The following is a 16,344-nucleotide window of genomic DNA, read 5'->3' on the forward strand; positions in this document are numbered from 1 at the left end:
GCGTAGTAGGTCGACTCACAAAAGAGGAGACTGGTAAGTTCCAAAAAAGGCTCGACAAACAACCTTGTATATGCGACCCTGACACTAGCGCTGTCAGGACTTCGTTCTCTTCCGAACAAGTATGTCAATTGAGCGGATGTCACGGTATATCATGATAACTTACAGATGAGCATTGATATACGAGGTAGTAGTACGCAAAGTAGAGGACTCCGAGTCATGATGATGATGGTCTGGCACATGCAAAAGAAACCCAGACCCAGAGATCTGGATTATAGTATTCGGGGGTATGCGTACGATCCTAAAGTGTCATCCAGATACGGTAAAGCAACAGAGCACAAACAACGTACATCAGTGAGATTAAGTGCTACAGCATCTGCATAGGTTTTCGTGGAGATTTCGGCGACGCGAGCTGTTTCGTTGGTGACATATGCCAAGTCACCAATTTTTGTGCTAGCGTAACGTGAGACCGGCTGTAATAAATTCGGAAAAGGACTCACCGAGCTGCAAAACCGACTGACGTGACAGTGTCAATGCCACAACAAACTATGATTTGAAGTAGGTAAGCGCTTACACTTCAATGCCTCTATAAAGCGGTGAATATTCAAGCCAGTTCGGCCTTCGCCGATAAAATCGGAGCGTTCTAATAGGTTCAAAATATGAAGAAGTATGAGTTCTGAAGTTGGTGCGCAGCTAGTGTACACTCTTATCACGATACGTTCCTTGGAGAGTGTGATCCACCTTCACAGTGTAATTCTCCAGATCTCCATTAGTCATTATTCCTCCAGTGGCTTGTACCTTCAAGTTGTGTATGATTGAGTCAGCTATGGCCAAAAATAACCTAAATGTAGGTCCAACATGAACCACAGCGAATATCAAACCTTGTAGAACACATTGGGTCCTTCGGATGCGATAGTAGCAAGCGTGCGTGAGTAATTCGTCCGTCTAATAGTTTCGCCTTCAAGCAGCATAAGACCCTCTGGAACGAAAATAGCTCTCCAGTCCTCTTTAGGGAGCATGAGTCTTGCAAACATCTGCAAGACGGTGTGTGGTCAATCATTGCCTCGGATTCGCATGCCCAGCATTTTACCTGCAAACATCGCGCTAATTCTTTATCAACTGCCCATCCAGCAGCAAGATCTATGCTTGGCTGCACGAGTCTAGTCCATAGCAATTTCCCCCAGCATTCATGTGCTTCCTGGAGTCCACGAACTTCACCGGGAACACCAACTGCTAATCCACCCCATCATGATCGTGCAGCAGCTGGATCATCCGCATACATGGTACTATTTGCCAAGGTTGGCGCGGTTTCTCTAAAATCAATGGTATATACTTCCGAACTACCACCCTCAGATGAGGGTGGAATGCAAACTGTCATGAATCCCCCTCCACCTATGCCCGAGCTCATTTACGTCAAAAACATGAATTTCGGAAACGCAGACAACTCACGAAAACATGTTGACCACACCAACACAGAAAACAGCACTGATAGCGGCGTCGACAGCATTTCCTCCTTCCTTCAAGACGGTGACACCAATGTCTGAACACCGTTTATTCTCGGAAGCAACGGCACCGTGTTCAGCCTCTATGAGATAGGCAGGATTACGGGTTTGTGTGCAAGATTGGGTGGGTAGGTGCGGGTGAGGTTGGTATCTCTGCAGCAGAAGCATTGCTAGACAAATAGCAAGTAAGGCAACGAATGCACCCCTCTGCCATCTACATCGACCTTTCGGTTCCTTCGTATACAGGTAAAGCGGGAGCTCGGCTTCAGTAGAATCAAATGGTTGCTTGAAACTATCCACCGGAGGGGCATCTTCTACGGTGGGTAATGGTGATACTCGTTTCCTGTAATCCATAAAGTTGAAAACCAAGTCGACTGAAACCTTTATCTTATGGTAATGAAGGTGACCGGAACCCGGAAGTAGACATCAAGTTGTTGTCAACTTTCGGCTACCCGCAGGCCTGCTGTGTGGATTCTGTGCTTTGTTGCCACACGATACCATATTCGCACCTTTCTCGGACAATGATGGGAAGGACTAATACAATTAATCCAGGATTCCGAGTGATGCTCCACATGCTGGCACGTGCAGGGGCCGATTCGGGTAATTATGGCCTTATGTAATTCAATTTGGCAATAACTTCATTTTTGATTCACTCTTGTAGGGAACCACGATACGAAGTCCTATTTATTCACCATGACAGACCAACAAGACAAGCTGACAGTCGCTGTCTCAGGGATCCCAAGTGGAGGCGCAACGATGCCAGCTCACCGGCACCGATCGCTAATGTTTCAATATGACAGCTCAGAGGCCGACAATGTTTCGAATAGTATTGGCTCTTTGAGCCATGCGAGGTGAGTCCGAAATCCATATTCTATCAATATACCCCACTCACCAGAATACCTCACGAGAGTTTCAGCTTTTCACCGATGATACACAGGAATAAGAGGAACTGATATGTTCAAAGTCTCAATTGCAAATTGAAGTGATGCTATGTTACAACATTTTGTCAGGCATTACGCCAGGACCTCTGAAATGCAGGAAAACCCTGGGACTCAATACTCGTTTTGATCGGATGCTGGCCCAAGTGCACGTCTCAAATTCGTACAGTCTTGATCCGAAAACGCGTCGAAAGCGTGCGCATTCTTCCGGGTCTTCCTCTGTCAGCAGTTATGATCTTCCTAAGACACCCGGGCCTGTGGACGCATACAGTCATGAGGATAGACTTGGAAGTGACTTCTCTGTGTCGAAAATGAATAACAGGGCGTCGAACCCAACAAAGTCTCCCTCAGTATATCGAAAGGTACGATATATGCGCGTGCTTTTATGCTCATGAGAACTCAAACTTGGCTATTGCGGTGTCAGGGTTCTAAAGTATGGCTACAAACAAAGGCCCTACCGATGTGGCTCGCGAGTACGTTCAGTGCCTTAGAACTCAAGCATCCACTTCAAGAATTGCTTCCTCTGGCCCACGAAGACACGACCGAAGCCAGAACTCAGAACGAACCCCGTCCATGTTCTCAAGAAGCCAGGGAAGGTCGCATGTTTGCATTCTCCCCGTTCGATTACTTATGACATGCATACATCAGCTACTGATTCCTCCTGCCTTTGATTATTCTGACATCCCTTTGTCGCATTCGCCTCATTCCTTCTATGGTGTCATTGACGATGAAGTAGCAACTGGTGGAGGCACGTGGCGCACGTGTAGAATCCGACCTTTATAATGGACCCGTTTGCGGCTCACCTGTATCTGGACACGCCATCCGACAATTATCATCTCCTCAGTTAAATGGCCAAAGCAGGTGCAGAAAGTGTTCAACGCAGTGATATGCATAGCCATGCAGGAACAACCTTCAAACCCAGCTTGGCTATCTCAAGGCAGATGCGACGTAGCCAGGTGCGCTTTCAGTTCTGCGCGATTATCTAACAGAGATTGGCCGGGGACACCTTTTGATATGGTTGCCAAGCACTCCGACGGATACACAAGGCTGACTGTTCTCGGCACGAACATCGACCCTTCCAGCGTATCCTTCGCCCCACGCTGGCTTCAGCGTCGAAGAAGGCGAACCTCACCATATCTGGGACACTGAGAGTAAATAGATCGTATTTCGAGGACGCTCCCGTTTGCATAACAAAACGAAGACGATGATGAGCCAGCCGCCTAACTAGTACTAGTATGTGTAAATGAAGAATATATGTAATTTTGGACTAGTTTGAGATCAAAGGGCAAGTAGCAATCTGGTCGACTAAAGTTTGTAACGCAGCCTTTTGCTCTAAGGTCATATTATTAAATCTGTTAACTGAGCGTCGTGTGGTAACTATGATTGTTCCTGACCCATAACTCACTGTCAATCACCGTGCCCGTTCAGCCGCTCTTCTAAGGCCCAGCGAAAGAGAGTGCCTGTCATGGTGAACAGCGGTCGCAACTTCTCGACCGTCATTGTGGATACACCATCGGGCGATGGTTCAGTCAAGCAACTGCCGATATATCGATGATATTGATACCTGCTGTCGTACAGCAGGTATCCAATGTATGCCATGACGGCTGGGTTCCCAAAAAGAACAACAATGGTACGCTCATCGATCTAACAGCCTTGAGATGATTGATATCGAGGATCGATTCATGACTTACCGTTAGCGTGACATCAAGAAATCTAGAATCATCCTCCGTTAAATATAAGACTCGAATCCTGCGATTGATAAGGTGCGAGACGTTCATCTGGTAGATTTGTAGGTCATATCGGAAATAAACAAATAACCTCGCGACATCCTTCATGTCACTTCTGACAGAGTCGACTATGTTTACGAGGCCCTTTTTCAGAGAAGTGCGAAAATTCTCAGCCCATTCGCGAAGGTCCGCTATTCTCAATTGGTTAGCGACATCTTCGGATCGGATACTTGAGAAAACATACCTGGCTGCCTGCCGATTGCAGTTTCCCAAGAGGTCTGTACCATAGCTTTAATTTCGGCTGTTGTCGGTAAGAGTGATTCATTGAAAAGTGAATATTTCATCTCTTCACGAAAGTCCAACGAAGCATCTCCGGAGTTCGACGGTACAAACATGTAAGTTTGAACAAGGTTTTCTCCCCCCTCTGACTCAACGCCACTTTTGGCCTTCAGGCGCCGGGATGATGCGCGCATACTAGTTTGAGCAGTGCGTTTGGATCGGCCCCGCTGGGGGGCCTTAGAAATTTGACTTGGAGTCACAGTGGGCTGGGCGGTGAGCCCAGTCCCCGGCAACGATGATGGCCCACTGTTGGGCACTGGGCCGGGAATATGGGTATTTTTGGGTGTGACTTGGAAGTCTTGATCATGGGAGGGCCACTCTTTGGGCCAAACCGCGTTGAAGGAGGTTTGGATAACTTCGGCAAGTTGGAGATTCTGGGGTTGATCCGGAGCCCACTGGGGCAGGAACTGATCATGATGATGATGATGATCTGATGACGGCTGAGCCAGCGCGAGGCTTGGCACGACAGGCTGCGGTGGGAGTAACGACTGACGCTGAAGTTCTGCGTGATGATAATCACGGTAAGGATCGTGTCTGAGTTCCATTGGCGGCACGTTTTGGGGGGGCCACCGCCCACTAGTAGAACCGATCATCCATGGGAGTTGATAATTGGCATGGTTGTGACCAACTTCAGCCCCAGCCTGAGGAGTGTCAAAGTTGAAGAAGCGATCGAGCTCGCGGGCATCCGATGACGCAGCCAGTGATTGTTCAAGCTTGTTTGATGGGCTATGGCCATGGTTGTGCCGGCTGGGGCCAATGCCAGAGGCGTTGAAGTTCATGATGATGATCGGAGTCAGCTGCGGTACTATCGAGTGCAGAGATGGCTAGCAAGATTTGGATTTTACTCATCTTGAACTTTGACTTGGATTCAAGGCAGGCTCGTACAACAACACGTGGACTTTATCGATCAACTAGTGAGTGTACGTTTGTCGATTGAGTTCTGAGTAGTAGCCCTGATAGGAACTTTGATCATCGCAGCGACGAATTGGCAAGCCTTAGCCGCGTTGTCAACAATGAACAAACAAACAAACTCACCGAGTTGGCAATCATGGAAGTCCTTTCACAGCATGATTCCTGTCAGGACTCAATGGCAGCCAGAGAAGACGAGAGATGGCACTATGATGACTGCCATGGTACTGGCACCATTCCGGTCTGAGTCCTTCCGAAAGTTGGTGAGAATTTTTTTGTGACAGGCTGGGAGTCACGACTAAAAAATACTGCCCAGATCCCATCATGATCATGTCGCGACTCCATACTTGCCAGAACGACTTACTGTGAGTCTAGAGCAATCGACAGTCATTCTGTGCATTGGATCATCTCTGGTCAGGTAGTCGTCGACCTTCAGGCAGTCAGGTAAAAGAACTTACCGAAAACAGTCTTGCCAACGCAACGCCTGTGCCACTGTGAAACAATGGTGCGTCACGTCCTCAGTTGACGCCTGTGTACCCAACTGACATTTAGAATAGGTCCGGTTTCTCAACTATGGGCTCATGTCTATCGAAGATATCGACGTGGATGTGGCATAGCCCCGAAGGATTATGAAAGTGTCGGTAAGTCTCGTCCTTTTGGTATCTATGTCACTTGTCAATTCATCGCTCGAAGCATCACACATTCAAACTTGGAGGACCTCAATCGTCTTGACCTTTGGTTTTCGCGGCGAAGCCTTGTCTTCACTGTGCGATCTGAGTGATAGTGTCACCCTCACGACTGCTACCGCTAACGAGACCCCGATAAGTGCCATACTTGAAATGGATCGGAACGGCACACTTAGGAATTCCAATTCCAAGATCGCAAGGTATGCAGGACTTCACTTTCCTAGCATAATGGTGGCATATGCAGCAGGGAACTATAGTTGTTGTATCCTCTCTCTTCAAACCCTTGCCATGCGACGTAAGGATCTCGAGAGAAACGCGAAAAGGGAGTTTCGTAAGGGGTTAAATTTGCTGTATGCATAGTACACGCTGGTTCCGAACTGTGCGCAAATCAGATTTGAGGTGTGTGACCGGCTGTGAGCAATTGGGTACGTTTTCTATTCCCTGTGCCCGCAGATATGCTCAACGCTTAATTAGCCGCAAAACCACATAGCTCAAAACCGACGGGTAACTCTCCATCAAAACGTCGGTCGTGGCATTGGGCTTGACAACATCGTTCTACCTCGATCTCTCGTTTGATGTCCTACCGCATCTTGACCAGAGGTGGTTCCTTTCATGTCTTTTCAGTGACAAGAACATTTCTAGATCCAGTTATACAGATCATTTAATGTTGGTTAGTTATCATAGCAGAGTTCATTATACCCACTCATAAATCCTTCAATCCAGCAGTACAACTTATCCTCACCGGAAGGCAGATGCCTACGTGTCAATGTCAGTCCCGATATACGAATCATCTTTCTCCATAGTGAGCAGAATCTAATTTACATCATTGTCGAGACAGCTTTGGAAGAAGCAGTGGTGAACATAACTTCGAAGACTCGAGCGAGACGGATCTCGGGCCAGTACCGACATAACGTCCAAGGGGACTGTGTTACCTGGTGATGCCATGGTTATTGAGGACCCAGGACCCGCCTGCCGTTCCCCTCTGGCACATGAGAAACACGAAACTCGAGTGTATTGGACCATATCTCCCCGGTTCTGTGAACCCAATGGATGATGGTCCATTACTCTACGGCACAGCTTTAGTTCCCAAGTATCGAGAATTCTTATGCTAATTCCCAGGTCCGTACTTTCTGTCCTCCTTACGTTGGCGTTTCTGGAGTCATCAGTATGTTGATATCATCATCTTACATCGTCTTTTTTATATCTCCTGTCAGGTTGGCAAAGGGCTACTATGGACTCAGGGCGAAAACCACAGAAGGTACTATTCAGCTCTTGTCCTTGCACAAGCGACTTACCTACCACCTGCGAATCAGGCAGTTGAAGGCCCTCACACCAGCATTCAGTAATGCGGCGATTTGAAAACTCACATCGGTGTTTTATGACTCAGCATATAAGGTGAGGATTTGTGGTGTTCATCGCTGAACTTGATATCATACCTTACAGGCCAAAGGAAAATGGGATGCTATTGTAGAATCGAGCAAAGATGACGATGCGGTCATCGAGGTCCAGAACTGGTGCGTAGCTTTTCTGACTTAGCAAGTGCCATTCCTAATCGAAACGACTCAAAGGATGAATCATATATCGTACGCGCAGATATTTTGTCGTTAACACCTCGAACTGACGGAACATCAGTTTGGACACGGTTGGCATTACTGGTTTCTCCCATGATTTTGGTTCCCTCGATGGAAAGCGCGTCAGCGTGAGTCTCTGACGAGGAAGATCGAACTCGGTGCGACTCCTTCACAATTCGGATTGAAACAACTGATACACGACGCAAAGAAGCATCCCGAGGCAGGCGCAGGAAGAATGGAGCTCTTGTGAATCGGCGCAAATTCGTTCAGGCTCCTCTGGTTGGGGTTCGTTTCAGGGTAGACAGTGATGATAGGAACAGAGGTCTGTAAATTACTCGTCTTGACTTGTAAGTTGACATTTGGGGCAGATGATTTCAGAACAACTCTGGCTCAAGCTAATGCCTATATCAAATCCTTAAATTCGCTATCGCGTTCAATAACATCATCCCCTCCAGCATCGTCTCCGTCATCTACAAGCAGTATTTCCGCAACAGATAATGACAAGTCCAGAGTAGATATAATGAACCGACTCGTCTGCATTCTATAACGCAATCTTCGCGTCTGCTACAAAATTAATCTACCTGAGGTTGTTCAAGCAGTGAGCAGTTTTACACGCCTTCATCAGTACTTATTGATGCCACTTTTCAGGATAATCCCTGCTCTCTCTGATCGATGCTCTATGCGTTGCCAGAGCCGCTGCCTATCAGCTCGCCAGGCATGCATTGGTCGATTTAGATTCGGCAGAGGAGCTGCACAAACAGCCCCTGGAGTGGTTCATTGTGAAGTATTATATTTGTTATGCCCTGCTCGATAGGAATCTCACATTTTCTGAATAGATCTCTAGCACGAGATAACAAGCATGCTATAGAGAGGGAACAAGTCATTAAGCTCATTCGTGCTATCGTCGACATCGCTTCTGAACCTCGACATCGACGCGGCATTGCAGGAACAAAGACCATTCCTCTTTCGGAACCCATTATGCGAGCATTTGTAGCAGTTGCCGAGCATGCGGAAGATCCGTTTCGACCCGTTTGTGTACAAACTCTTGCTGAAATGGGTGCGTGATTGTTTTTTGAAATTTCCCTGCAACTGATCAAAAAATTGAAGTTCTCATCGACATTGATCTCGTGGCGCGATCTGGAGGCATCCGATTCCTTTTGCATGCCCTAGGTGAAGGCCCAGTCGAAGTCGGGCCAATATTGGCAGCCACATTCTTGCACATCATCGACTCTTCTCGTACTCATGCATACCTGGATCTTGGAACTGACTTGGAGGCGTTTAATACATTTGGAAGCAACCAACCTTCAGCAATGCACAAAGCTTTTATCCGGCTTGCATCAGTATTTCGTATCATTCTCAAGATTATGCCCAACAAGCGGAAGAATCTGTTCAAGAAACTTGGCATAACCATGGAACAAATATCTAACGAATTGTTGATTCGCAGCCGCCGGGAGAAGGACGTGAATATCAGCCAGGGAGGCGAGGAGAATTCCCTCATCGGATTGTTGAGTATGCTTTTCGAGATATTGATCGTAGTGTTTTTATTAATGTGCCCAGCCCTGGAACCGGACTCTCATGTGACAGATCAAGATATTTCTGACATTATTGACCTCGCAGAAGATAACTTCAGTATGACTCTAGTGAACACTGAGGTGAACGCACTAACTACTCATTCTCCAAAGGATCATTTCCCGCCGGAACGTTACTGCTGTGATCTCAATGAGATCTGCCACACACGGTTTCATCTTAAGCGGTTTAAACCCACTCTAGAACTCTGAAGCGATTGTACGGCATTTGGACTTAGCGTAAGCTTTTCAGCGTCCATCTTAGACATTTCTAGTTTGGAATGTCTGTTCTCTTAACTTTGGATACGTCATTATCACCACTATCATGAAAAGGTACGTTCTCGAATTTTATTCTGTTCCCTCGCACATGCCACAAATTTCTAATAGGCCTGAGACAACTATGAGGACACCTCTGGCATCACACGCTGACCTCGAAGACCTCGATTCGCAACCCATACGGTCTGATAATACTCGTAAGTCCGTCCGAAATCTTGTAATTTCTGAATGGCTTACCTAGAAGCGGTATTCTCTGAGTCCCAGGAGGTATTCCAGTTCCCGCACCTCCATTTCAAACATCCGGCGTTCCCTCGCGATCCATAACACTATCATCGTGCGCAGCTCGTCTGACCAGATCGGAGGGGGCGGATTAGGAGGAAGTGGTAAGGCAGGTTCATAAACTTGTTGGCGCACGCGCATTCGCGCGGCGACCCAAGTGATATATATTAACGCCTTAAAAATGTCAATATCGTAGCTCGCGAATGAGTGAGTGACTCACAAGTTGCCTTCGAGTCATCGTGAACATGATGTTCCGTGGCCTTAGTGGGTATTGGAGGAAGTGTTGAGGCTGTAGGATATCGGTGAGTAGCCGCGGCCAATGTTAAAACAACCCCAACGCACCTGGTGATTTTGGTGTCCATCTCCATCCCTGTTTCCGTTTCCAGCTCCTCCGTTAGCATTAGCGTAGTTATCCATAGTACTAGAATGGTAGATGTAAAACCGAATCGAGAGTGAATAAATCCTTACTTGCCTTGGGTGCTTGAGTTATCGATCAGCGTCTGAGAGAGCCGCGTCCCGATTTGGATAAAGATATATTTATAGTGTTTCCGGCATTTTCCGGAGTGGCGTGTGCTACTATGTACATAGTGGCTTGAAAGTACGGCCTGGTGGTTGATAGTACTAGTACTATGTGCTAGGAGTTTAAACTAGCAGATATACGAGCTGCCAGACGTTTTGTCTTAGAGCGCAAACTTCAAGTTGTACCGGCTCATACTACTTCTCCCGATGGTTGTTTGTACTTATTGAAAGCTAAAGCCTTAAGACTGCTGTCACGGTCACGAGACTTTCTTCAAAGTCAAGTCCGACTTAAAGTTCAGGATGGTCTCTACTAGTTTACCTCTCTACATTAAGTGAACAAGCTTTTTTCTCTGACCTTCCCTCCGAATTTCAAGAAGATGTGGATGACTTCTTTGGTGCCACGACCCGAATTCCTCGCGGGCCTGGTTAGACAAGGTAAGCAACCAGCAAAAGCAGCTTCCGGTGTGTCCCAACTCTTCCTAAGTTTGTGATTGAGCGATTCACAAAACAACATCAGGGTGCAATGCGCGATTTCGCTCCCGCGACCGCAAGACACGTTTTACAATGTCCTCCATGTACCTCGCGTTTTTTACTTTTAGCTGCGAAGTTGGACACCGATAGATCTCCTTGGATTTGCCTTATTCCTAGTTCTCATCAGGGCATTTCCTTCTATACCATTGCTTTTGAAGTGTCATCACACCGCAGCGGCATCATTCCATCCAATTGTTTCTAGTCTGACGTTGACCAGATACCCGCGTCACAGTCACCGATGTTCAGCCCATCTGGCTCCAAGAACTCCTTTGTCTTTCTTGAAGGAAGTCCGAAGCCAACTCCGTCTCCATCTTATGCACAGCCGGATCCACTTCTAGACAAGGTCTGAGACTCTGAGCTCAGTGTAAGATTAGTGTCCAATGCTAACCGTGGTGTCAGATCCACCCCTCTTTATTGCCTTCATACATACCTGGCTCGACTCGTACATACGCACATGATTGGTCTCGAACTGGAACCGGAGGAGAAATAAAGCCAAACGGGCGGCACTTTGTTGATGCCTATGGGCGCATCTGCAGTTTACGTGGCGTCAACGTGTCTGGCTGCAGCAAAGCATAAGATTTGACCTTACCTACGTAAAACATAATGCTGAACGTTTTGCAGTCCAATGAACCATGACCATGGTACATTTCCTGGCGACCACGAAGTCGTTACGTTTGTTGGCTGTCCATTTCCACTGGAGGAAGCACCCGAGCACTTTTCCCATCTTAGAAGATGAGGCTGGACCTTTAGTACGTCTTTACATAGTCTAACATTCTTTCGGCATGGTAACACTTTGCTAGTTCGCTTTCTCGTGACTTGGGAAGCTGTCGAACATGCAGGACTGTACGCATCGAAATCATCTCTCTATCATATCACTAATGCAATCCTTATAGTAGCATATACGATAAGGAATATCTGACATATGTTCACAAGCTTCTCTTCTTGTTACCCTCGTTCGGACTTAGTGCATTCGTCGTCGTTCATCAAGAAGTACTCTTCTTACGTAAGGTCCACTCTACAATCACTACCACCAGAACTCGCAGCTTGCTTTTCCTGTCCAACCTCATCCTCAGGGTGACTATAGGGTGCAGGACAGCACAAGTGATTGTTATTTTGGTGGCTCTTACCGGTGGCACTCATCCCGGGCCCACTACCGTGGCTCAGAAGGTAGCATCTGCTTTGCATGCGCAAACTCTTGGTTGACCTCATATGTATTTAGAGGGATACATTTAAGATTAACGTCACGAACCAATTAACTAACGATTCGAAGTACCTACGGTAAGTACCAGCCGATAAATGCATGCAGGAGCTTACGATGATGTCTGTTGCGAATAGCAACCAAATGGACGGCGTGTCATTTATCACGCAATGTCCGATCGCTCCTGGACACTCTTTTTTGTATGACTTCAATGCTACCGACCAAGTGGGAACGTACTGGTACCACTCTCATTATGGAGTGCGTGCTTTTATTTATTCATGGTGTCGGAAACTGATTACAATTCAGGTCTAATATTGTGACGGTCTACGAGGACCGCTGATCATCTACAATCCCAATGACCATATAGTTCATTGTACGATATTGATAACGGCGAGTGATTTAAGGGAGTTGCGTTTCTCATAACCAACATACAATAGGAGTGTTCGCCCTACCATAGGAAAGGTTTTGAACATTGATGTCGACAGCGGTTATGTAAGCAAGCCTGTCTCAATCACTATACATTAACACCCATGTAAATCTCAGGTTCAAGCAGGGTGGCTTTCAGACCGCCGCTCCTGCTGTTCTCAAGCAGAACGACAGTTCGTGCACTGGACCTCCGCCCAGATTCGCCGCAGTTCAGGCAGTCAAAGAATTCAATCGAGGGCGTTTCTGTCACGCTCGTCCACCGGCCGGGCCTCGAGCACGGAAGCCTCAATCATCACAACCCGATACTCACCTACAAATTCACCAAGTTAGATACTCAATGCTGCGCAATCTTCATTCCCGCTTTCACGGAGTCGACTATTGTTGCATTCTACCCAGTCACTGTATAAGCTCCTTAAGAACGACCCTGCTGTAGTTAAAGCCGGCAATGCAGCTAAGAAAAGTTCTTTGACCAAGTCGTTTATGTGATGCTCCGGCACGCTTGAATACCTAGGCTTCGCCAGTTTGGTTGGTGTGGCAGGTTTATATCACTTTCGCTACAATGTTATATACATCCTTCCCTCTATTGTGATGATGGACCCCCATAGTCGTCTTTATCGAGAACTGCCTGAGTAACCGGCTGCTCTAGTAGGTCTTGTTCATTTGTATCGAAAGATATCAAAGAAAACCTTACATAGCGGTAGCAATATTACGCAAATTATATAGCGATATCTTGCCAAGAAATTCAACACCCAAATGATGGAAAATGCGGATTCTCAACAAATCAGGCACCATGACTTATCATTCAATTTCAAGCCATGGTGACGCACTGTCATAACATTGTTGCAACCTGCAATGTGAAAATATATCTCTCAACCATTGCTAGTGCTACTTTTCACGATAAAGACATGGATGGCTTTGGCATCGGAAAATTAAATTATGATAAATAAGCACGTTTAATAACTCGGCTACAATTATGCTATGATCCCTTGCTAAGCCGTGATGCCGCAATGTCGCAATCTTGTCAGTGACTCCTTATTGTAGTCTATATTTGCATACATCTATGGCTATGTACCAACAACTCGAATTTCTTGCAGTATAGATAGCTATGTTTAACAGGAGCAGAATTACATCCCTCTATAGTTCCCACGACTACAATATCACGGACTCATCAATTCACTGATGCATTGCTCCGAGTCACACCCACCCACTATTATTAGTGATAACGAGACGATACGCCTCTTCCTGAGGCTGAATAACTGTTCAGTGACGAAGAGGACCGACTACAAGCTGAAGATGGTATCCTTGAAGAAGATGAAGATCATCAGGTATACAATGGGTTCGGCGCGGATTTGGCTGCTACTGGAATATGAATCTGGTGGTATATTGACCAACATCTTACCTGGTTTTTGCTAAAATGGATGTCTTGATAGATGCCGAACTTACGTTCGTTTATGGCCGCCTACACAGTGCCGCACAGGGCGTAGATTCATGCATGATTCATCGGAGAGCTCAAAGTACCATGCTTCATTCGTGCAAACTGAGCCTACCGGCTGCTCATGTGAAATGCCACGTCAAACGCGAGAGCACTTATTACGTGACTGCCCGTTATTCATATGCCAACGCATCCACTTGCACGCAGTATCCAACATCAACATACTCAACAAGACCCTGGGTATGGAGAAGGAGATAGAGGCGCAAGCAAAACTCATTCATGAGCCTGACGCTTTCAAGAAGGTTGCCATACTAAGACATCCGTCAGGTTGACAACCCTTGGAGCTATGTGGAGATGGCTCCGAAATGTTGAGTGCTTATGGACCCAGTCGACGGCTGGTTAGAAACTCGAATGTTCAGTAGACAGTAGTTCGACCCCACGTTGGTGATGGACCTTGGCTGGCAATCTGCTGGCACTATAGATCGGTGCCATCTGGTTGAAGGCACAACCACGCAAGAAGAATTTCAAATAACAACATTCAGCTCATAAAAGCCAACCGTCTTCTTCAGAATTACCTGATTTCTTATCACAAGAGTCACAAATAATGTGTTTCTCCTCTGCATTTGTCCTCGCTGTCGTTGCTGCTTTAGCCTCATCATCCGTCTTTGCCATACCCCCTCAGGTTGACGAGGCTGGCACCACTCAATGTCGAAACTTTTGCTACATTGATGAAGATTGCCAAGAATTTGGCTGCACTCATCGGACTTGCGTGGGTATCAGTAGTCTTCGTAGCTCCGATAGCCTGGCTCACTTGCATGGCAGCTCTTCAATTGGTTCTGCGTAGTGAGTCGTGTTTCTGCCCTCGCATCCATGCAGTATGGCCATTGGCACTGACGCGCGAGTGATTAGTGATTTGCAGATTTGATCAATGAACCACGATCGCATTCAGATCCCCCTGGTCGCTACAAAATTTAACATAAGACCGACGTTATTCTGTAACATGCCCTCAAGCTTTCCTGGGTCATCATTACAGTAGGACCAGGGCCGTTTGCTCCTATATCTTGCATGATAAACCTCTTGACGATGTCTTCGGAGCCACGCACATCCATCCAGTGAATAGTGCTCGACTGATTTACCGAACACTTTTTCAAACAACTATCAGTACGAACATTTATGCAGGAATTTGAGTTGTACAAGAACAAATTAGAGTTTAATTCAAAATATCGGACTGGAGATGAGCGCAATGCAACGCCCCAGTCTGTAATTTCCAAATTTCTCCCCTCATTGCTATTTGCGTGCTGCTACATAGTGAACAACAACTATTCTAAGTGAACCGGTAACCATTCCCGTGTCACTGTTCATCACCTACCCCATCAACAATCAATCCTTGAACATACATCTCCTAGTTCCACAGTATGTACATGTCACCCTAGGGAGTTTAGTCCTGGTGTTGTGCACCGCTACAGTTAGTATCATTGATCTGATAAAGATGCTACATCGTCACGTGACAGACGGGTTATTTTATGCTACTCAAATAGTCGAAGCTCATACAGGAGCGCACGTTACGATGAAAGTGAATAAAGGTGAAGAGTATTTGATTAATATCACTTCCTGCCTGGTACTACTATGACAGCGCCGGGGAGCTCGAGAGCGGTAGTGTCTCTCTTCACCGAGTGAGTGTTGGATGGTAGTCAATAGTATATCGTATGCACTGTTTACATCGGGCATTGCCCCAAGAAGACAATAAATAGGATTAAAAAAAGTGTTGGATGGAGTGCAAGTGATAGTTGACAAGAAAGCGGAACTTGGAACAGCGTTGGTTGATGGTCACTAATTTCATCAATGCTGTTCCTTGTCTCCGAGGAAGTATAGGGTCATCGAGGTTTGCCATGGAATAACTTGATATTGTCGTAGTTGTCCAAAACTATATAGTGAGCTGTGATGGCTGTGGCCATGACTACTGTACCAGGGATCTTCGACCAAGCGCATGCAAAGAATGAGAATGACTATCAATTTCCAAAAGATACCTCATTATCTGCGCAGCAGTTGCAGGGTCACTGGCCTACAAATAGCGTAGGCGAATTCCAGGTGTGCTGCATATAGGGGAACAACCAGTAGGTGAAAAATCACGCGAGATAACGACCAAGTACATATCGGAAGTATCAGCGAGAATGATACTAACTTCTTGACTTTGTCGTTGCACTGGCAGGGTCAGTGCAGGTTCAAATGATGAAGCGAAGAGTGAGGCCTTGAGGACGAGAGACCGGTGGTTCGAGTGAGGGTCCTGTAATTACGAAGAAGAGAATCGTCAATGCCTGCAGGCAGGTTATGATTCAATGGTCGTTCTTAATTGAATACACCCCCGCAGGTTCTGCCGAAATTTGTTCCATGCGACAACAGTTCTGCCAAATCGATGAGAAGAATCGTGCCCATAAGTGTATGCAGGATA

At 46.6% G+C, this 16,344-nt stretch overlaps 8 protein-coding genes across 8 annotated transcripts; 5 read left to right on the top strand and 3 right to left on the bottom strand.

The window, feature by feature from the left end:
* Window positions 1-214: 214 nt before the first annotated feature.
* F5891DRAFT_1247291 (nucleophile aminohydrolase) lies at window positions 215-1,962 on the bottom strand (the record flags this gene model as incomplete). The annotated part of the gene is made up of 9 exons (XM_041369830.1): window positions 1,447-1,962; window positions 1,285-1,400; window positions 1,088-1,230; window positions 879-1,031; window positions 711-795; window positions 572-640; window positions 498-513; window positions 348-450; window positions 215-298 (listed from the first exon to the last, which is right to left on the bottom strand). Exons 1-9 carry the CDS (start codon window positions 1,851-1,853, stop codon window positions 215-217), a joined length of 1,176 nt encoding a protein of 391 aa, XP_041221900.1. The 5' UTR covers window positions 1,854-1,962.
* Window positions 1,963-2,343: 381 nt separating this feature from the next.
* On the top strand, window positions 2,344-3,586 carry F5891DRAFT_983513 (uncharacterized protein; the record flags this gene model as incomplete). Its single annotated transcript, XM_041377331.1, has 5 exons — window positions 2,344-2,350; window positions 2,510-2,799; window positions 2,862-2,910; window positions 3,282-3,393; window positions 3,427-3,586. The coding sequence occupies 5 exons, from the start codon at window positions 2,344-2,346 to the stop codon at window positions 3,584-3,586; spliced, it is 618 nt and encodes a 205-aa protein (XP_041221901.1).
* A 258-nt stretch (window positions 3,587-3,844) lies between these two features.
* F5891DRAFT_1193125 (uncharacterized protein) lies at window positions 3,845-5,282 on the bottom strand (the record flags this gene model as incomplete). The annotated part of the gene is made up of 3 exons (XM_041367684.1): window positions 3,845-4,081; window positions 4,129-4,355; window positions 4,409-5,282. 3 exons carry the CDS (start codon window positions 5,280-5,282, stop codon window positions 3,845-3,847), a joined length of 1,338 nt encoding a protein of 445 aa, XP_041221902.1.
* A 3,344-nt stretch (window positions 5,283-8,626) lies between these two features.
* Window positions 8,627-8,943, top strand: F5891DRAFT_900769 (Rapamycin-insensitive companion of mTOR, N-terminal domain-containing protein; the record flags this gene model as incomplete). Its single annotated transcript, XM_041373457.1, has 2 exons — window positions 8,627-8,726; window positions 8,777-8,943. Coding segments are annotated over 2 exons (267 nt in total), but the record flags the coding sequence as incomplete, so codon positions are not given.
* An 804-nt stretch (window positions 8,944-9,747) lies between these two features.
* On the bottom strand, window positions 9,748-10,206 carry F5891DRAFT_983516 (uncharacterized protein; the record flags this gene model as incomplete). Its single annotated transcript, XM_041377332.1, has 3 exons — window positions 9,748-9,963; window positions 10,010-10,078; window positions 10,132-10,206. 3 exons carry the CDS (start codon window positions 10,204-10,206, stop codon window positions 9,748-9,750), a joined length of 360 nt encoding a protein of 119 aa, XP_041221904.1.
* A 1,265-nt stretch (window positions 10,207-11,471) lies between these two features.
* On the top strand, window positions 11,472-12,870 carry F5891DRAFT_1247293 (uncharacterized protein; the record flags this gene model as incomplete). Its single annotated transcript, XM_041369831.1, has 6 exons — window positions 11,472-11,588; window positions 11,773-12,006; window positions 12,059-12,117; window positions 12,175-12,295; window positions 12,523-12,529; window positions 12,581-12,870. 6 exons carry the CDS (start codon window positions 11,472-11,474, stop codon window positions 12,868-12,870), a joined length of 828 nt encoding a protein of 275 aa, XP_041221905.1.
* Window positions 12,871-13,927: 1,057 nt separating this feature from the next.
* On the top strand, window positions 13,928-14,227 carry F5891DRAFT_958852 (uncharacterized protein; the record flags this gene model as incomplete). The annotated part of the gene is made up of 1 exon (XM_041375594.1): window positions 13,928-14,227. A coding segment is annotated over one exon (300 nt), but the record flags the coding sequence as incomplete, so codon positions are not given.
* Window positions 14,228-14,499: 272 nt separating this feature from the next.
* Window positions 14,500-15,572, top strand: F5891DRAFT_983518 (uncharacterized protein; the record flags this gene model as incomplete). The annotated part of the gene is made up of 7 exons (XM_041377333.1): window positions 14,500-14,664; window positions 14,718-14,738; window positions 15,075-15,151; window positions 15,225-15,308; window positions 15,329-15,360; window positions 15,407-15,478; window positions 15,529-15,572. 7 exons carry the CDS (start codon window positions 14,500-14,502, stop codon window positions 15,570-15,572), a joined length of 495 nt encoding a protein of 164 aa, XP_041221907.1.
* Window positions 15,573-16,344: the final 772 nt, after the last annotated feature.

Source organism: Suillus fuscotomentosus, assembly GCF_016647785.1.
Source record: "Suillus fuscotomentosus strain FC203 chromosome Unknown F5891scaffold_56, whole genome shotgun sequence".
Taxonomy (NCBI): domain Eukaryota; kingdom Fungi; phylum Basidiomycota; class Agaricomycetes; order Boletales; family Suillaceae; genus Suillus; species Suillus fuscotomentosus.